A 16,327-nucleotide genomic window follows, 5' to 3' on the forward strand; every position below is an offset into this window, starting at 1 on the left:
GAACCATCAGGGACCACAGGTACCCTGTGGCCTTAGCTAAAGGAACAGGGCTTGGAAAATAGCAACAAAGGCAGGCAGTCAAGAACCTGCCATTCGTTTACTTTCCTGAAGAGGAGGAGCAGGAAATATATTTTAAGATACAGAGAAGGGCGCCTGGGTGGCTTAGTCGGTTAAGCGTCCGACTCGGTTTCGGTTCATGTCATGATCTTGTGTTTTCTGAGTTTGAGTCCCACATTGGGTTCTGTGCTGACAGCACGGAGCCTGCTTGGGATTCTCTCTCCCTCTCTCTCTGACTCTCCTCTGCTCGTGCTCTCTCTCAAAATAAATAAATAAAACTTAAAAAAAAAAAAAAGACGCAAAGAGGCCCTAGACTTGTCTTCGGACACTGGTGGGGGGTGGGGGTGGGTCTGAACCTCCTCTGAAGCCAGGTTAGGAGAAGAGAAATGGATGGAGGGGCTGGGGGTGCTGCCAGGCAAAGGACCAACTGCAGCAGCCCGGTGGGAGAGAGGCTAGCTGGCCCTCACTGGCACCCAACCCCAGAGTGCCACTGAATGAAGCCCTGGCAGAAAAGGGGACATGAGCTGAAAGGTGCAGAAGACAATGCAAAATCCTTAGCAGATCAGGGTCTGTGTGCAGCAGGAGGGCTGAGGACTGAGCCTGAAGGGGGTGGGGAAGGGGTGCGCGAGACAAAAGGCCTGTGCCTGGCTGTGTTGTCACCACCACTTGAGTTGGGCAGAGCAGGACGGCTCCCTGGTGAGAGGCAAGTCTGGCATGTCTAGGAAGTATAATCTGCAGGTCACTTTGGAAAATAAGGAGCCAGAAGATGCCACACATCTTCCACGTGAGGTGAGATTTCAAACCAGCACCATGTGCACTGCTGCCCACAGTCCCTAACTGAAGGTGCCCATGACCCCACGTCCATATTGCAACTACCCAATTAAAGAACAGCTTTATTGGTAACCAGAGGGAACCAAGGTAACCTGGCTGGTGTTAGCCTGCAAGGCCTTATCCAGGCAGGCAAACCAGTCACACAATTTGTGGGAGTTCCTGACAAGAGGTCAGATCTCCAGTCCTAATCATAAGAAAAATTCCAAGTCCTGATTTCAGAGTCAACAGAAAGAAGATCGGAGGGTATCAGTGGCCCTGCTTGTGGGGGCTCAGGACGCTGGCTCAGTTGTTCAGTAACATCTGTGGGGCCATGCAGACAAGGTAGAAACCAGGAAGGCCATAGGAAGTCGCCCCAAGACAAGTTTCCAAGAAGGTTCACACTTGGGCAGGATGTGGAACCTGGCCCTCAGATTGCACTTTGGGTCTCATGGGGCCAGGTCACCGAGTGGGCCTGGGTGTCAGAGAGCCCCACTTACTAGCCCTCGGCATGTGGAGGCTCCATGGTCTCGTCTCAGTGATGCCACCACAGCCTGTCACATGTTTCAGTTCCTCATTGCTGGGACTTCCCCAGCTTCCTGATGGGATACAGGTACCACATCACTACCCCTGAAGGGTTGATGACCACCGTGAAGTTGGTTTTAGGGTGGAGGCCACTGATGACATCACCCGTGTAGACGTTCTGGGCCTGTAGTGGAAAGAGATATCGCCGGTACTACTGTAAGAATGGCTGCAGAGACCCCCTCAGAGGGTGTGAAAGCCTGGACTCTGGCCTGTCTGGGGTGGGTCTCCAGCGTGCCCTACAGAAATGGGAGCCTGGAAGGGTACCAGCCACAGCCCTCGATGCATGCAGCTGCCCCTTGCGCTCCTGCCAGAGGACCACCCCCAGCAACACCCACCTGGGGAAGCCCGAAGCCCCACAGGTAGTAGGATACTCACCTCATAGGTGTTGGAGCTGTTAAAGTTGAGCCGGGCGAGGGAGGAGTGGTAGCGATAAGGCATATCCGTCCGGCGGCTGAAGAAGACTAAGGCGCTAGCCTCGTCGGCCAGGGGCCTCACGTACACTTCAATGTGGGATTTCTCCTGGACACAGAAGGTGGCTACCGGCTGGGCTCCCTGCTCAGGCAGGCCCTGAAATCCCCTCCCTGGCCCTCCTTTGAGCTTTGGGTCCCCCTAACCCATGGCTCCATGTCATGCAGAAGTTTGGAGGATACCCCAGCCCTCCAGCACCCCCAACTTATTCTTCCCTGACTCAGCAGACGCTCCCCGACACTTAATCTGTGTCAGGCCCCACGCTAGAACACAGACACAAGTGCATAAGGTCCTGTCTCAGACAGTTCATAGGCTAACGGGAGGGATAGACGTGGGCAGCTGCTGGCACTGGAGCGGAGGACACTGTCCATAAGACTGATGAGCTCTGCCCAGAGCAGCCGGGAGGGTGATGCCCCGTCCTTCAGAAGGTCCTTGGGCCTGGTTCCACCATCAGCTCCTCCAGCAGGATTAGTTCCCTCCTCCGGGGATCACCAGTTCTATATGTGCCTTCTATAGTTGTGTGGATTTCTTTTAACTAGAGAGGTGAGGATCTGTGCAAAGAGCACAAGCTGGGAGGCTATGCTGTTGGAGTCAAGTTCTGTTGTACCCTTCACCAACTGTGTGGCCTTGGATTATTTAGACTCTTCAAGTCTCAGTTCGCTCGTTTGTTGAGCAGAGAAGTATTTACCTTCTCAGAAAAGGGACCCAGAATGCCCAGCACACAGTAGGTGCTCAATAAATAGTAAATGCTAGTTTAGTGCTAGTAGTAGTTGCATCCCTTGGCTCAAACAACTCCTAAGCTCTGGAAGGAAGCCCTAGCTATTTGCCAGACATCACAGACATGTGCAGAAGTCTCGTACTTCCAAACCTAGGGGCCCCACTGTTCCCGTGTGCACTTGTGTGGTAATGTCTCCCTTTCCCAGATCCCATGAGCTGTCCTGCTCTGGCCTTGTTCTCACCCAGGCAAACGGGGGGACGGTTGGAGCAGCTCCCGATAGAATCCTTGACCGAATACAACCAGGAAGGTGAGCTGAGCAGATTTGAGGCCCAGCCTTCCATAACCTCCAGGCTGGCAACCTTGTTCTCAGTGGGGGGCCTAGTCCCTCAGCCTTCCCTTCCCTCCCCCCAAACTCCAGTACCTTGAGAATCCTGCGTCCTTGGATGCCCAAGGGATCCTGGTTGATTTTGATCATGAGTGGATTCTGCAGAATGTCCATATTCTGGGCAGAAATGGTACGCAGGTCCGTGGACATGAAGAGGGGGGCTGCCAACACTGTCCATAGGGCCATCTGGGCCCGGGCTTGCTCAAAGCTGAGGCCAAAGTTCCCTATGAGCAGCTGGGGGCAGAGGAGAGGATCGGTCAGCTCTGCCCTCTTTAGGAAAGTGGGCACGGGGACCAACTCTAGACACGTAGCCCAGGCAAGAGAAGATGGAGCGGGAGGACACTGTGGGGCCTGGCTCAGCGAACACTATTCCCTAGGAGCCTGGCCTTGGGGTGCGTCAAGTAAGTCACTCTCCCTCTGAGCCTCAGCTTTTTTATTTCACCAAGATTATGGGGTGGTAATATGCCATGGCATCGGTTGTCCAGAGGATCCAGTGGGGTCCTGTTGCCAAAAGCATTTATACACCGACACACTAAAGTCCAAAAACACAGTCAGGGTGGCAGCGGTAGGTACCAGACCTGGACAGAGTCCGTGCTCCTGCCACAAGTCACCCACCTGCCCTAAACACAGGTGGCAAGACTGAGGGGGACACTTCCTGACCCCGGGGCAACCAATCCACAGGCTGGACACAATTACCGCTAAGCAACATGGTTACATACTTAGTGATACCATGTAACACAGCACTGCATGTGCCAAACTGTGCCAAGCGTGTTAAAGGGTCATCCATTTTAATACCCAGAACAACCCTATGTAAAGTAGCTACTTTTCTCATTTTCCAACTGACAAAACCGAAGCACAGAAAAAATTAAGTCACTTTCCCAAGGGTAAGTGGCCGAGCGGGAACCAGAACTCGAAAGCAGGCTAATTGGTGTTTCTCCAGGTGTCTATCTGGCCTGGTGTCTGTAATTATTATAATCACTGGTAGTAAATGCTTGTTGACTAAACGAAGAGATAGGTAGCAAGTCATCAGATAAAGTGCAAAAACACTGAAGTCAGGGCTATGAGTGAGGTAGGTGTGCGGGGCCGACTCTGCCTGCAGAGGCTCTGTGGGAGGGGAAGAGGGCACAGGGCATTGAAAGGTGGTCAGAAGCAGGCCTGGCAAGGACAGTCTAGGGAAGGAATGACTGGAGTATGTGGACTCTTCATTATCTTCACTGTCCCGAGGAATAGTGTCCCACAAGAGTCACTACAGACCAAGTTCTCAGGTTTCAAGAAACATCAGAACCGCCAGGGAAGACTGTTAACAACGGGTATTCACAGGCCCTGTTCAAACATCCTGATCCAAAGAGTGGAGGTGGGGCCCTGGGAACAGACATGTAAACCAGCTCCCAGGGTGAGTCTGATGCAGCTAGTTCAAGGACACATTTCAGAGACACTGATCTAGAACCTGGCAGTGAGCATCCAGGAGGACAGCACAGGGCAGTGGGGGAGCAGGTCTGTCGCGGCCCGCAGGCCTTGGGCCACCCCCCTCCATGCTGGTACCATGTCTGGGTCGTTCCAGTGTCCAGGGCCTGCCACCGGCTGCAGTATGTCCTGGTGGTCCACAAACCAGTCCAGGATGGACAGCACGCTACTCCAGGAGTCCTGGATGTCATCATAGTTGCGCCAGACATTGCAGATTTCTGCCAGCAGACTGTAGTTCACCTGGATGTCGGGGGAAGGCAGAGTCCAGCGGCAGAGTCACGCCTTGCTGCCTGGAGGCCTGCACGGGGGCTGAGGAGCCTCAGCAGGAGACACACAGGGTGCAGAAGGGGGAAGAGAACAGGCCCTGAGCTAGATCACGATGAGGAAGGTCTCAGAAAGCGGGGTCCTGCCCTGGGGCTTCCCAGGCCTCATCTCCACCTGTGCTGGTGCCGGAAGTCTGCCCTGCCCTCTCATGCCCGTTGGGGCCAAGCCCGGGGAACGGGCCCAGGCTGGTATACCCACAACCCTCGCTACTGCACACCCACCCCTGTATTCTCTCAGTGAGCCCGCCGTCTGCCAGCATTCTCCCTCAGGTCTACAAGTCTGATCCCACCCTTTCTAGTGTCCTAGGTGCTGAAGGGTCCCTGGTGATATGCCCACAATGCCTTTCAGAGGCTCAGCCCCATTTGCATGGCCTTACCAGCCTTCTAGATGTCCTAGCCCACTCAGTACAACCAGGATTCTGACCACTGGCTGGATGATGTGTGTCAGCACATGACATGCAGTTCCATGCCCTGGACACCCATCCCTTCGGCCCACCTGAGAAGTGCCTCCTCTTCTCTAGACCCGGGGTTGGCTGAGGCCCCCTCTGGGGCACTCAGAACCCTCTCCTAGACTGACAAATCAGCACACCGGCAACTATGATGAGAGCAACCCTGACTGCACAGGAGGGGAGGAGGCTTGGGTGTGGGGAGCACTGCCAGGTGGGCTCACGGAATGGCTTACCTTTGGGGGAAGGCCCCCTTCATAGGCCGGCCAGCTGCAGGAGAAGGCAATGGGGCGGCCTGTGGCATTCAGGGCAGCTGCCATCTTGGGGTATCCTGGAAAAACCCCACCCCTACATTTTAGGCCTGAGGAGGCACAGGATGAAATCTGGGGCCTCAGCCCAAACCTCCCACCAAATGTGAGGGAACTGAGGCTCAAAAGAGGAGGTGCCTCCCCCTGTACCCAGAGCTACAAACACTTCCTGGGTGGGCGTGGTGCCAACCCATCTTTAGGAAGCCTGGGAGGCAATAATCCTCCCAGCCTCTGGATGCAGGGAATTGGAAAATACTACCCCCTAGGGGCCATACAGACAGACAAGCTCGGCCAGGTAGGCCCCGGTGAGCTTTCCATGGCCACCCCTCCCTGTCTACCTGATGGCCCCTGGCCAGCTCCAGGACCCACCCATGGCCCGTTCCTCGGGGGTCGAAAAGCAGCCATCCAACTTCAGCATGTCCACCTTCCACTCGGCAAAGGTTTGAGCATCCTGAGTCACCTTGTCTAGCGTGATGCCTGGGTAACCCATACAGGTGAAGTTGCCCATGTCCTCGTAGATGCCCAGCTTCAGGCCCAGGGAGTGAGCCTGTGGAGGGTTGAGGACACAAGTGGGCTTAGGCAGGACCCGCAGGGAGCCACCTCACAGGCACATCTGACCAGTCCTCATTAGAAAATTATTGGCTCCCCACTATCAAAAGGAAAGAGTGTGTTTGCTGGTCTGTCTCCTGCCAACTCTGGTCCTTCTCCTCACTCTAACACACACCTCCCATGGGCAGCTTGTGGCCTCCAGGCCTTGCTTCTGTCATCCCCTCTGCCTCGAATGTCGTCTCTCTATAGCAGCTCAAGAATTGCCTCCCCTGGTGAATCTTTCTGAAATCCCAGGCTGGAAAAGATGCCCCTCCTGGCTCTTACCCACCACGGTGGCCGAAACTAGCTGTCCATTTATCTGTTTTCCCCACCAGACTGTGATTTCTCAAGAGGGATTGCGGAAATAAGCCCTGAGCAGAGGGTGGGGGGGGGGGGGGTGCATGGAGACCCTGGTCTGGACCCCAGGCTAAAGGGCAGGGCTGGGGTGGGGCTCACATAGTCAGCCAGGAAGGCAATGCCATTGGGGAAGCGCTTGGGATCTGGTATCAGGCGGCCTTTGGCGTCACGCCCACCAATCCAGCAGTCATCCATGTTAAGGTATGTATAGCCCAGGTCCCGCCATCCGTCTTGTGCCAAGTGGTCGGCCATCTCCATGAAGAGCCGCTCGCTGGTGAGAGGCAGGGGATGGGGCAGCTCAGTCACCCCCCACCCCTTTCCTCAGAGCTTTTCAGACTTTTCAGAGGATCTGAGTGTGAATCCAGGCTATGAGAACCATAAGCAGGGTGGAAAGAAAGGAGCCGTTTGGCCCCAGGCTGCAAGACTGAGCCAGCCTGGCTGTAGCAATGATCTCCTTTCAGTGATCTCAGGGGCTGGGCCCGCCACAATGCCCCTGCCCCACAGGCCTGACAGCTCCCACAGAAGCCCCAAGCAGGTCACAAGGCTGTCAATGTCCCAAAGGTCACCTATGGTTGCATCCTCTCTGGCACGGGCGCCCTTTTCCTGCCCTCCACTCCCTGCCCCTACTCCCCGGGGTCTTGGGCAAGGCTTGTTAGGTGGTGTGGACCTCGCTCACCTGATGCAGTTCTTCGGGTCCTCGTCGCAGTCAGTGTTGCAGCGGAAACGTTCCCAGGCCAGCCAGCCCATGGGTGGCTTCCGCAGGAGCCCATTCTCTAGCACCAGCACCCGGGCCACCAGGGCCAGCAAGAGCACTGCAGGGGAGTCAGAAGGATGACTGTCAGTGGCTCCCCTAGCCCCAGCCCTCGCCCCACCCCACCCATATGCTGTTGGGCTCTGCAGAGGCCGCTGGACTTCACATTAGGGGAACAACCAGACTCCTGGGCTTGAGAAGAATTAGCTCCTATTGTAACTGCCGACTCCAGCAGTTACAGTGAGTGGGCTCACGGTGCCTGGGGCAGGGCAATGTGTTTGAGGCCTGAGTCCCCACCTGCTATTGCCACAGCAGTGCCGGAATCGGTAAAAAACTAACACTTGAGGTTGTATCCTTTCTGCACCCTGACTAGCTCCCCCAACTCGGTGTACACAGAACTTGGCCAGACTCCAGGTCTCCTGAGTCTCACCCAAGGCCCTTTGCTCTCTACCACAGACCCCCAAAAGGCCTCAGAAGGGCTTAAGAGATTAGCCAGGTTTGGATCTGCATCTAGCCATCTACGGAACAACGACTGCGGTGTTGATAACACATAAAGCAGGTCCTCTGTACTTTGAGGGAGAAGGGGAGACAAAGGAAGTGGCCTCTTTGGAAGGGAACTGATTCCTAGGTGGGGAGCATCTCCTTCTTGCTGGCCCAGCTCCAAGAGTAAGAGAGAGGAACATGTCTCCCACATACCCACATCAAAGAAAGAGGCCCAGACACCAGAGGGCTGGAACTTCCTCCAGGGAGCCCCTATCCCCATCGGGTCTCCTGCCCTCCTCAAACCACCCCCACCCGCGTAAGTACCTGTTTTCAGCAACATCGCTCTAGACTCAGCGTCTCAGGACCCGGCCGGATCTGCTCTCCTTTCACCAGCTTTATACGTTGGATTCTGGAAGGTAACAAACGTTAGGTAAGCACCGGGGTCCACTACTGCCTCGCTAGCTCTACCGCTCTCAACCTTGAGCGTGGATCCCACAAGCCGCCCTCAACTGTTCACCACCCCCGGCCCCCAGCTATCACTTCCCCGAGCCTGGGTTCTTCCTTCAGAAATACTAAACAAGATGTCTTAAACATTAGACCCCACCCCCTCTGTAGTGCCGGGAACCCCCGGCCCCACGGGCGGCCCTCCGCCGAGCCGGGACCAGAAAAAGGCAGCGACCGCTTCTGGGACGCCCAGGAAGAACGGAGGCATCGGCCTGGGACCAGGCTTCGGACTCCCACCGGCCCTGGGTTGCCCCCGCCCCCACCCCGTCCCCAAGGACAGCAGCCCAGCAGCCCTAGCGCGGGGACCGTCCCTCAGAGTGCCCGGCTCGCGGAACTCACCCTGCGGACGCACCCAGAACCGCCACAGGCTTCGGCCTCTGGAACGCCGACTGCTGCTGTAACCTGATTTGCCTACAGCGTTCCACAGGGGGCGGAGCCTGACGGCGGCAAGCCTTCCCGGCGGAACCTATCAGAATCCCTCTAGCAATGTCGTGTCCCGCCCCCTGTGGGCCCATAAGCCCTCCCCCGAAGTTCTCAAAGCCCCGCCCCCTCAAGTTCCTTCTCCGCGCCCACCTCAGGCAGGCACCACCTGCGGAGCAAGTCTATGGACTGGGTGACCTGACTACCGTGGCTCCCCGAGAGGCTAGTCCTTTCACCTCTGCGGGGTCCCTGAAGGCGAGCACAGTGCCCGACACAATGTAAACGCTTAATAAATACTATGGAGTGAATATCTGCTTTTTATTTATTATTTTTTTTTAATTTTTTTTTCAACGTTTATTTATTTTTGGGACAGAGAGAGACAGAGCATGAACGGGGGAGGGGCAGAGAGAGAGGGAGACACAGAATCGGAAACAGGCTCCAGGCTCTGAGCCATCAGCCCAGAGCCCGACGCGGGACTCAAACTCACGGACCGCGAGATCGTGACCTGGCTGAAGTCGGACGCTTAACCGACTGCGCCACCTAGGCGCCCCTATATCTGCTTTTTAAAAAGGAAGTGAGAAAATGCCATGATGCATGGTGTAGGGCACTGTTTTTGCAAAGCCAGGAGGCTCTCCTCCCCTACCTGACACTCTGGGCCAGCCACCCATTGTACTGGCCCCAGGCACTCTACATATTCCTTCCCTCCTACATTCATGAAATGTTGTGTTTTTTTTTAATGTTTTATTTATTTTTGAGACAGAGAGAGACAGACAGAGCATGAGAGGGGGAGGGGCAGAGAGAGGAAGACACAGAATCTGAAGCAGGCTCCAGGCTCTGAGCGGTCAGAACAAGGGCTGGAACCCACAAACTGTGAGATCATGATCTAAGCTGAAGTTGGACGCTTAACCAACTGAGCCACCCAGGCACCCCTCATCAAATATGTTTTTTAAGTTTATTTACTTATTTAGAGAGAGAGAGAGAGAGAGCGTGCACATGAGTAGAGGGGGAGAGAATCCCAAGTAGGCTGCACACTGTCAGCACAGAGCCTGATTCAGGGACCTGAGCCAAAATCAAGAGTTAGATGCTTCACTGCCTGAGCCACCAAGGCCCCCCTGGAGTACTCCTTTACAACATACCTCAGGTCACTCCTTGCTCAAGACCCTGTGACAGCTGTTCATCTCAGTCTGGAGACTCACAGATTTACAAAGCCCAACCCCACGCATTCTGACCACATCTCCTGCTGCTGTCCCCCTCCTCCCTGCCTCTCTGCCACACTCTTGCAGTTCCTCAAACACAACTGGTCTCAGGGCCTTTGCACTAACTGTTCCCTCTGCCTGGAATCATCTTCCTTCAGATTTTGGCATGACTGGCTCCCTTATTTCCTACCAGTATTTCTCAAATGCCACCTTCTCAGTGAGGCCTACCCTGACCATCCTATTTGAAATTGCAACCTCGGGGCACCTGGGTGGTGCAGTTGGTTAAGCGGCCGACTTCAGCCAGGTCACGATCTCGCGGTCCGTGAGTTCGAGCCCCGCGTCAGGCTCTGGGCTGATGGCTCAGAGCCTGGAGCCTGTTTCCGATTCTGTGTCTCCCTCTCTCTCTGCCCCTCCCCCGTTCATGCTCTGTCTGTCTCTGTCCCAAAAAATAAATAAACGTTGAAATTGCAATCTCGCTGCTCCAGCAATTCCCAAGCTCAGTGTGACTTCCTATATTTTCCATACCACTTATTACCTTCTAACACATTTGTTATGGTTTCTGTTATTAACTGAATAAAAGTTAGTGGGAGAGACAGATAATAAACAGGAAATAAAAGCCTGAGTATAGGGAATGTTCTGTAGTGGCTAGTGCTATCATGAAAATACACCCCAGGGATGTGATAGACTTGAGGATGAGCTACTTGACATCGCATAGTCAGGGAGAGGACATTTAAGCCGAGACCTAGTTGGTGTGAAGGAGCCCTGAGAAGTTAGAACTGAGGGATAGAGGTAAGAAGGAACATTCTAGGCTGCAGGAACTGCAAGGGCTAGAGCTCTGAGCTGGGAACCACCAAATTCATGGGCAGATATTCCGACCTCCCTGGCTTCCAGGGCCGTTAGGAACCCCCAGCCTCCTGCGTTTGGTTGTGCATTCGGGGAACCCTCACCACAAGCCTACCCTTGGACCAATTCCAGGCAGAGCCCTGGGGACCGCGGGTGGGTTGCAGGCCGGTGGGAGTGGCGGAAGCAGAAATCGATAATCCCCAGAAACAGAAATGTGGGCGCTTCTGGAGCCGGGTGGGGTTGCCAGGAAGCTCGGCGGGGCCTCGCAGAATGGATAGGAGCCCGCCCAAAGGAGGCGCCGGGCCCAAGCCGTCGCAGGCTTGGCTCAGTGGGAAAAGTGGGCCGGGCGGGGAGAGGGGGCTGGAGAGGGGAAGAGGACTCCGAGTTCTCCTGGCGGTGGGCTGGGTCCGAGGCCCGCGGACGGCCTGCGGCGGGGCCCTGGGTTCGAGGTCGCCCGCCGCTGACCAGCTCCGTGGTTCTGGCAAGTCTCGGCCTCTCCGGCCTCAGTTTCCCTCCCGCGTGGATCCAGAAGCCGCTTCGCAGATCCCCGGGTGAGCTGTGGGAGGGGAGGGGGGGGGTGGTAACTCGAGCCGCCCGGAAGGGGTCTCCCGGCGTCCGCGGCCACGTTCCCGCCCGGGCGGAGGCGCGGGGGCCGGAGCCCGGATCGCCCCAGGCCGCGGGCGCAGCCCACCGCGCGGACCGCCCTCCCGGGCTTCGGCGCGCCCGTCGGCGCGGAGGTGAGCGCGGGCCCCGCGGGCTCTGGAGGAGGCGGCCCCCGGGAGGGCGTGGCCAGCGGGGACGTGGCGGGGCAGCCCCACTGCGCGGACCCGGAGACTGAGGTTCCCGGCGAGGCGACCGCTGTTTTAGGGCGGTGGCGGGTCAGGGGTCCACCCGGTGGCCCCAGGCCGGTGGGCCCAGCGCCCCAGCCCGTCCAGCTCCTCTAACAAAAAGACCGGCGAGACGCGGCGCACCGACTCCCCGCCGGCTCCGCGGTCGGGGCCTCGCACCCCTCCCCAGGCTCGCGGCGGGGGCGGGAGCCCTGCTCCTCCCGCTCCGGAGCCCCTCTCCGCGCCCCGGTGCCGGGCGGACGCAAGGCGCGGCCGGGGCAGACCTCAGTGAGCTCCCCCTCCTCCTGCGACCACCCCACCCTCGTGGGCCCCCGCTTAGGCCTTATCATGACTGATCCTTACTTTATTTCTTCCGTAATTCATTTTTACATTCATTTATTATTTACTTTTGTCTGTTTACACTGTGTCTCCCCGCTTGAATTTAGGCTCCAGGAGGGAGGGGCTGCTTTGTCCGTTGGCGTTTTCTCACTTACTTGAATACTTTCTTCCTGGATATTGGAAGTCAAACGCGGGCGGCGGGGGGGGGCGGGTTGCGGGCAGCCAAGGTGAGTCCTGCCCATTCTGGGGTTGGGGATAATGCTGTAAACACAAATGAGATAGATCATTGTGGCATGAAGGAAATGCAAACAGAAGTGAGGGGGCTGCTGGTTGGGTCACCTTAGATCAGGTCACCTTGGTGATCAGGACCACTTTAGATACAGCCATCAGGACAGACCTCTCAGATTAGGTGACTTAAAGCCAACCTGCGACATGTGCTAGAAGGGAAAACCAGGAAGCTGAGGACACTTAACTCTGACCTAGCCTTAGGGAGTAGAGTACTGAGTTCTGAGAAGTGATATTCAATGGCTCCTTATTTAAGGGCCTGGCCTGGGTGAGTGGGTGGGTAGGGAGATGATCAGGGTAGGCCTCCTGGAAGAGGTGGTGGTTTTACTGGGCTCCTAAGACTGAGCAGGAGTTCTCATCCCCTAGGAGGGGGTCACTGGGTTTGACAATTGTTTTGCAGGTGCCCTAGGAACCACATAGTCGAAGGGCTGAGCCGTGTGGCCAGACAAGCCAGCCCCCTGCCCTCTTGCTGTGAGCTCTGCTGGTAAGTGAGTCACTGCCAAGGCTTGCCCCTAGAAGATATGAGGGAATAGGGAGACCCAAGTTCTGCTTCTGGCTGGTCATGCAGCCTTGGGCAGTTCATCTTCACTGCTCTGGGCCTCAGTTTTTCATGAGTCAGGAGGACAGTTGAACTAGGTGTCACTTAGGATCCGTGAGGCACTGACAGTCAATGGCTGAGGATGGTCCTACCCAGCCACGCCTTGTGTTTGTACCACACTCTTGTTTACTGCACAGATCCATATCTAAGCCCCCGCTGATGGAGGAATGGGGCAGGCCTGCCTCACCCTGCCCTCATCTGGCCTTGAAGGCTGCAGATTCTTTCTAAAGGGTAATTGTGCCATCAACGAATGAGAGGCCGCAGGGGCCCCGGAGGGTCACAGACACCCTGGAGGTTTGGCCTCAGGGTTGGAGCTAAGGGGCTCCTGGATCAGGGGATGGTTTAGGCATAATGATTTCTATGGGTTCTGTGGGCTCAGGATCCATTTCAGCTCAGCTGATACCTTTTTCTTTGGATTTTAAAAAGCTGTGTCAAAGCCCTCCATACCTCCTGGTCTGGTACACGTTATCATTTTCTCTGAGCCCTCTGGTGTCCAGTTTTTTCCATGACCCTCACAACAACCCTTTGAGAGAAAAGTCAGGAGAGGCTAGCCCATTTCACAGATGAAGACAGTGAGAGCCTCAGGGCACACAGCAAGTGAGTAGAGGCCACAGAGCGGGGGCCCAGGTCTCCTCCAGAGCCAGCGTTCTTTTCCCCACAGGAGCACAGAGGCTGCCTCCCTCTCTGGCCCTCTCCCGCCGCCACTTTTTTTTTTTTTTTTAATGTTTTTATTTTATTTTTGAGAGAGAGAGAAAGAGTGCGAGTGGGGAAGGGCAGAGAGCAAGGGAGACAGAATCTGAAGCAGGCTCTAGGCTCTGAGCTGTTGGCACAGAGCCTGATGCGGGGCTCAAACTCATGCTTAACCAACTGAGTCACCCAGGTGCCCCCCCTTTTTTAATTTTTTAAAAATGTTTTCCCCTCACAGTTCTTATGGGAGCCATGAAGCTGAACGAGAGGAGTGTAGCCCACTATGCACTGAGCGACTCCCCAGCAGACCATACGGGCTTTCTGCGCACTTGGGGCGGGGCAGGGACTCCCCCCACTCCCAGTGGCACCGGCCGAAGGTGCTGGTTTGTTCTCAAAGGCAACCTGCTGTTCTCCTTTGAGAGCCGAGAGAGCAGGGCCCCGCTGAGCCTGGTGGTGCTGGAGGGCTGCACGGTGGAGCTGGCCGAGGCTCCAATGTCTGAGGAGTTTGCCTTCGCCATCCGTTTCGACGCCCCTGGTGTGCGCCCACACCTGCTTGCGGCAGATGGGCCCGCGGCCCAGGAGGCCTGGGTGAAGGCGCTGTCCAGGGCGAGCTTTGGCTACATGCGCCTGGTGGTGCGCGAGCTGGAGAGCCAGTTGCGAGATGCCCGCCACAGTCTGGCCTTGCATCGCCACTCATCCTGGAAGGCCATTACCAGCCGCTATAAGCCCCAGGCTCCTGACCATCGGCCTCCGGGCCTGGAAAACGGCCACTCCCTCTCCAAGGATTGCAGCCCTGTGGACTTGGGTGAAGAAAGGGGCAGCAGGCCAGCAGGGCAGGGCTTGGCCGAGTTGCAGGGCCCTGCCGGCCTCTTCCTGGGCAGGAGGCAGAGCCCCCTGTTCCCTGAGACCTTCTACTTCTCTGCCTTGCACAATTGGTATGGCCAGGAGATCTCGGAGCTGAGGCAGAGGTGGATGCAGAGGGCCCGGGGGAGCCGGCCAGAACGTGAGAAGCAGGATGGGCACTGAGCCTCGGCTCTTTGGGTTCTGCCCTTGTCCTGCTGGTCAGGACACCAGAGCCAGTGCTTCTCCAGGAATTTAATGTTTATTTGTTTTAAAGTTGCTTTTGTTGAGAGGGTTCTCTCCTTCCTGCTTTTTAGGCCTCCTCCAGGCTCCAGATCCACCTTTGTGGCTGGAGGGGGACCAAGGAATCGTTAACTTGCAACCCCTTTGTTTCCTGAGGCCCAGAGAGGAGGGGATGCTTGCTTAGCAACCACAGGGCCAGACCCAAGTCTCCTGACTCTGTGCTGGACTGCTCCGCTCTCAGGGAATATTAATGAAATGGAGGAAGTGGGGGGACTATTGCATGGCCTCAGGCTGCCCTGCCTGTTTACCTACACAACAGACTCTACAACCACAACTTCTAACACAGGGAGTCGTGTGCACATTTAAATACCAGAAGCTGGCTGAAATGTTGGCTCGAGGGACTGACACTGTCAGAGAAAGTGGATTTATTGTCCTGGGGGTTTCTGGGGCCCAGCTCTTCCTGAGCCGTGGGAAGACTGGGCATAGGAACTGCAGTTTGGGTGGGGCCCTTTGGAGGGGCAGGGCCTTCAGCCAACGAAGAGGGATTGATTCTTCTCAGCAAGTGTTGGGGCCCCCATCTTCTCTCCCTGGCTGCCTTGTCTATAGATGGTGCTGGTCATTGTCCCAAGAGGGGCTGGGAGCTTTCAATGTCAGCAGAAATCCTTCCTGTATTCTGTCCTTAGCAGCCAGCTCCTGGAGCTGCCAAGTGGGAAGCCAAAGAAGCGAGGAGGCAATGTGGCTCCCTGGGGAAACCAGGTTGTTATTTTGGTTTTCAGTCGAGGGCATTCTGGGAGTTTGAACACCAGGATAAATTCTTCCAACTGCTCCCAGAGAGCTGTTCCCAACCCTGAACCCCTCCTAGGAACTCATTCACCATCCTGCTTGTCAGCCAGCGTGTATCTGCCAAGACCCTCTCACTGCTACTCTCAGCAGCATGGCGCCAAGTGTTTTATCGATTGTTTTGGGAGGCAAAGTGGCTGCGTCTAGAGAGCCAGCAGCCAGACTAGCCTGAGCCCTAGAGGTGTGGCAGCAGTAGCTGGATGGAAGATGCAGAACCTGGTCAAGACATCCCCCCCTCTCCACACACACAGTCTGCCCCTTCTTAGACTCTCAATCCCTTATTAGGGCCTTGGGTAGCCTGACCAGGGCCTACGAGGTCCAGAGGCTGTGACCGACAGCCTCTTAAGTCCAGCACGCCCAAGGCCACCAGAGTCCAGAACCAGTTCCTGCCAGGCTTGTGTCCTAAGAAGAGGGGCTACCTTCCGAACCCTGTACAGGAGTCCTACAGCCCACTGCGCCTTGTTTTCTACACAGCCACTATAGGCTTTTATCTTTCTTATGGTTACAGTATTTTTATATGATTAAAACATTAGGTTTTTATTACTCATTTTGGTTCCTCAAAGTTTTATTTTAACAACCACTTGACCAATCTGTGCAAAAGCCTCATTTCTCCCCTTCAGTTATGGTTTACATTTGCCTATAGAGAACGTATACCTTGGCAAGAAATAAAATTCCCAAATCACCCAAGTAGTACAACTAATAAATTTATATTTTTTAAATATTAAAAAGAGAAATACAATTGTTTCAAGCTCAATTAAAGTGATTTCTCTTTTCAACAATCACCCACTCTGCCAAACCCTGGCTGTTCTGGGTGAGTGAACAATACGAGGGGTCCACGAGGACCGCCTGCCAGAAGCCCCCGTCCGGCATGCCCAGAATCAGCCGGCTGTTGGGGCATCAGCATCCTCCTCGTGACGTCACCACGTCCGGCCGTTAACAAACGCCTCTTTTCTACCGCATAGGGG

The 16,327-nt window shown here is 55.8% G+C and overlaps 2 protein-coding genes across 5 annotated transcripts; one reads left to right on the forward strand and one right to left on the reverse strand.

Annotated features, from left to right (window-relative positions):
* Positions 1-937: 937 nt before the first annotated feature.
* NAGA (alpha-N-acetylgalactosaminidase) lies at positions 938-8,704 on the reverse strand. 2 transcript variants are annotated; one of them, XM_045463658.1, is made up of 10 exons: positions 8,584-8,704; positions 8,065-8,149; positions 7,183-7,318; positions 6,606-6,777; positions 5,931-6,108; positions 5,490-5,584; positions 4,563-4,724; positions 3,057-3,254; positions 1,825-1,968; positions 938-1,573 (listed from the first exon to the last, which is right to left on the reverse strand). In XM_045463658.1, the coding sequence occupies exons 2-10, from the start codon at positions 8,078-8,080 to the stop codon at positions 1,439-1,441; spliced, it is 1,236 nt and encodes a 411-aa protein (XP_045319614.1). In that variant the 5' UTR covers positions 8,081-8,149; positions 8,584-8,704; the 3' UTR covers positions 938-1,438. The 2 variants fall into 2 exon arrangements, with proteins under 2 accessions (XP_045319614.1, XP_045319615.1); XM_045463659.1 differs by lacking the exon at positions 8,584-8,704 and adding an exon at positions 8,345-8,504.
* A 2,189-nt stretch (positions 8,705-10,893) lies between these two features.
* PHETA2 (PH domain containing endocytic trafficking adaptor 2) lies at positions 10,894-15,909 on the forward strand. 3 transcript variants are annotated; one of them, XM_045462765.1, is made up of 3 exons: positions 10,894-11,254; positions 12,555-12,638; positions 13,678-15,909. In XM_045462765.1, the coding sequence occupies exon 3, from the start codon at positions 13,683-13,685 to the stop codon at positions 14,463-14,465; it is 783 nt and encodes a 260-aa protein (XP_045318721.1). In that variant the 5' UTR covers positions 10,894-11,254; positions 12,555-12,638; positions 13,678-13,682; the 3' UTR covers positions 14,466-15,909. The 3 variants fall into 3 exon arrangements, with proteins under 3 accessions (XP_045318721.1, XP_045318720.1, XP_045318722.1); XM_045462764.1 differs by lacking the exon at positions 10,894-11,254 and adding an exon at positions 11,279-11,440; XM_045462766.1 differs by lacking the exon at positions 10,894-11,254 and adding an exon at positions 11,469-11,818.
* Positions 15,910-16,327: the final 418 nt, after the last annotated feature.

Source organism: Leopardus geoffroyi, chromosome B4 (assembly GCF_018350155.1).
Source record: "Leopardus geoffroyi isolate Oge1 chromosome B4, O.geoffroyi_Oge1_pat1.0, whole genome shotgun sequence".
Taxonomy (NCBI): domain Eukaryota; kingdom Metazoa; phylum Chordata; class Mammalia; order Carnivora; family Felidae; genus Leopardus; species Leopardus geoffroyi.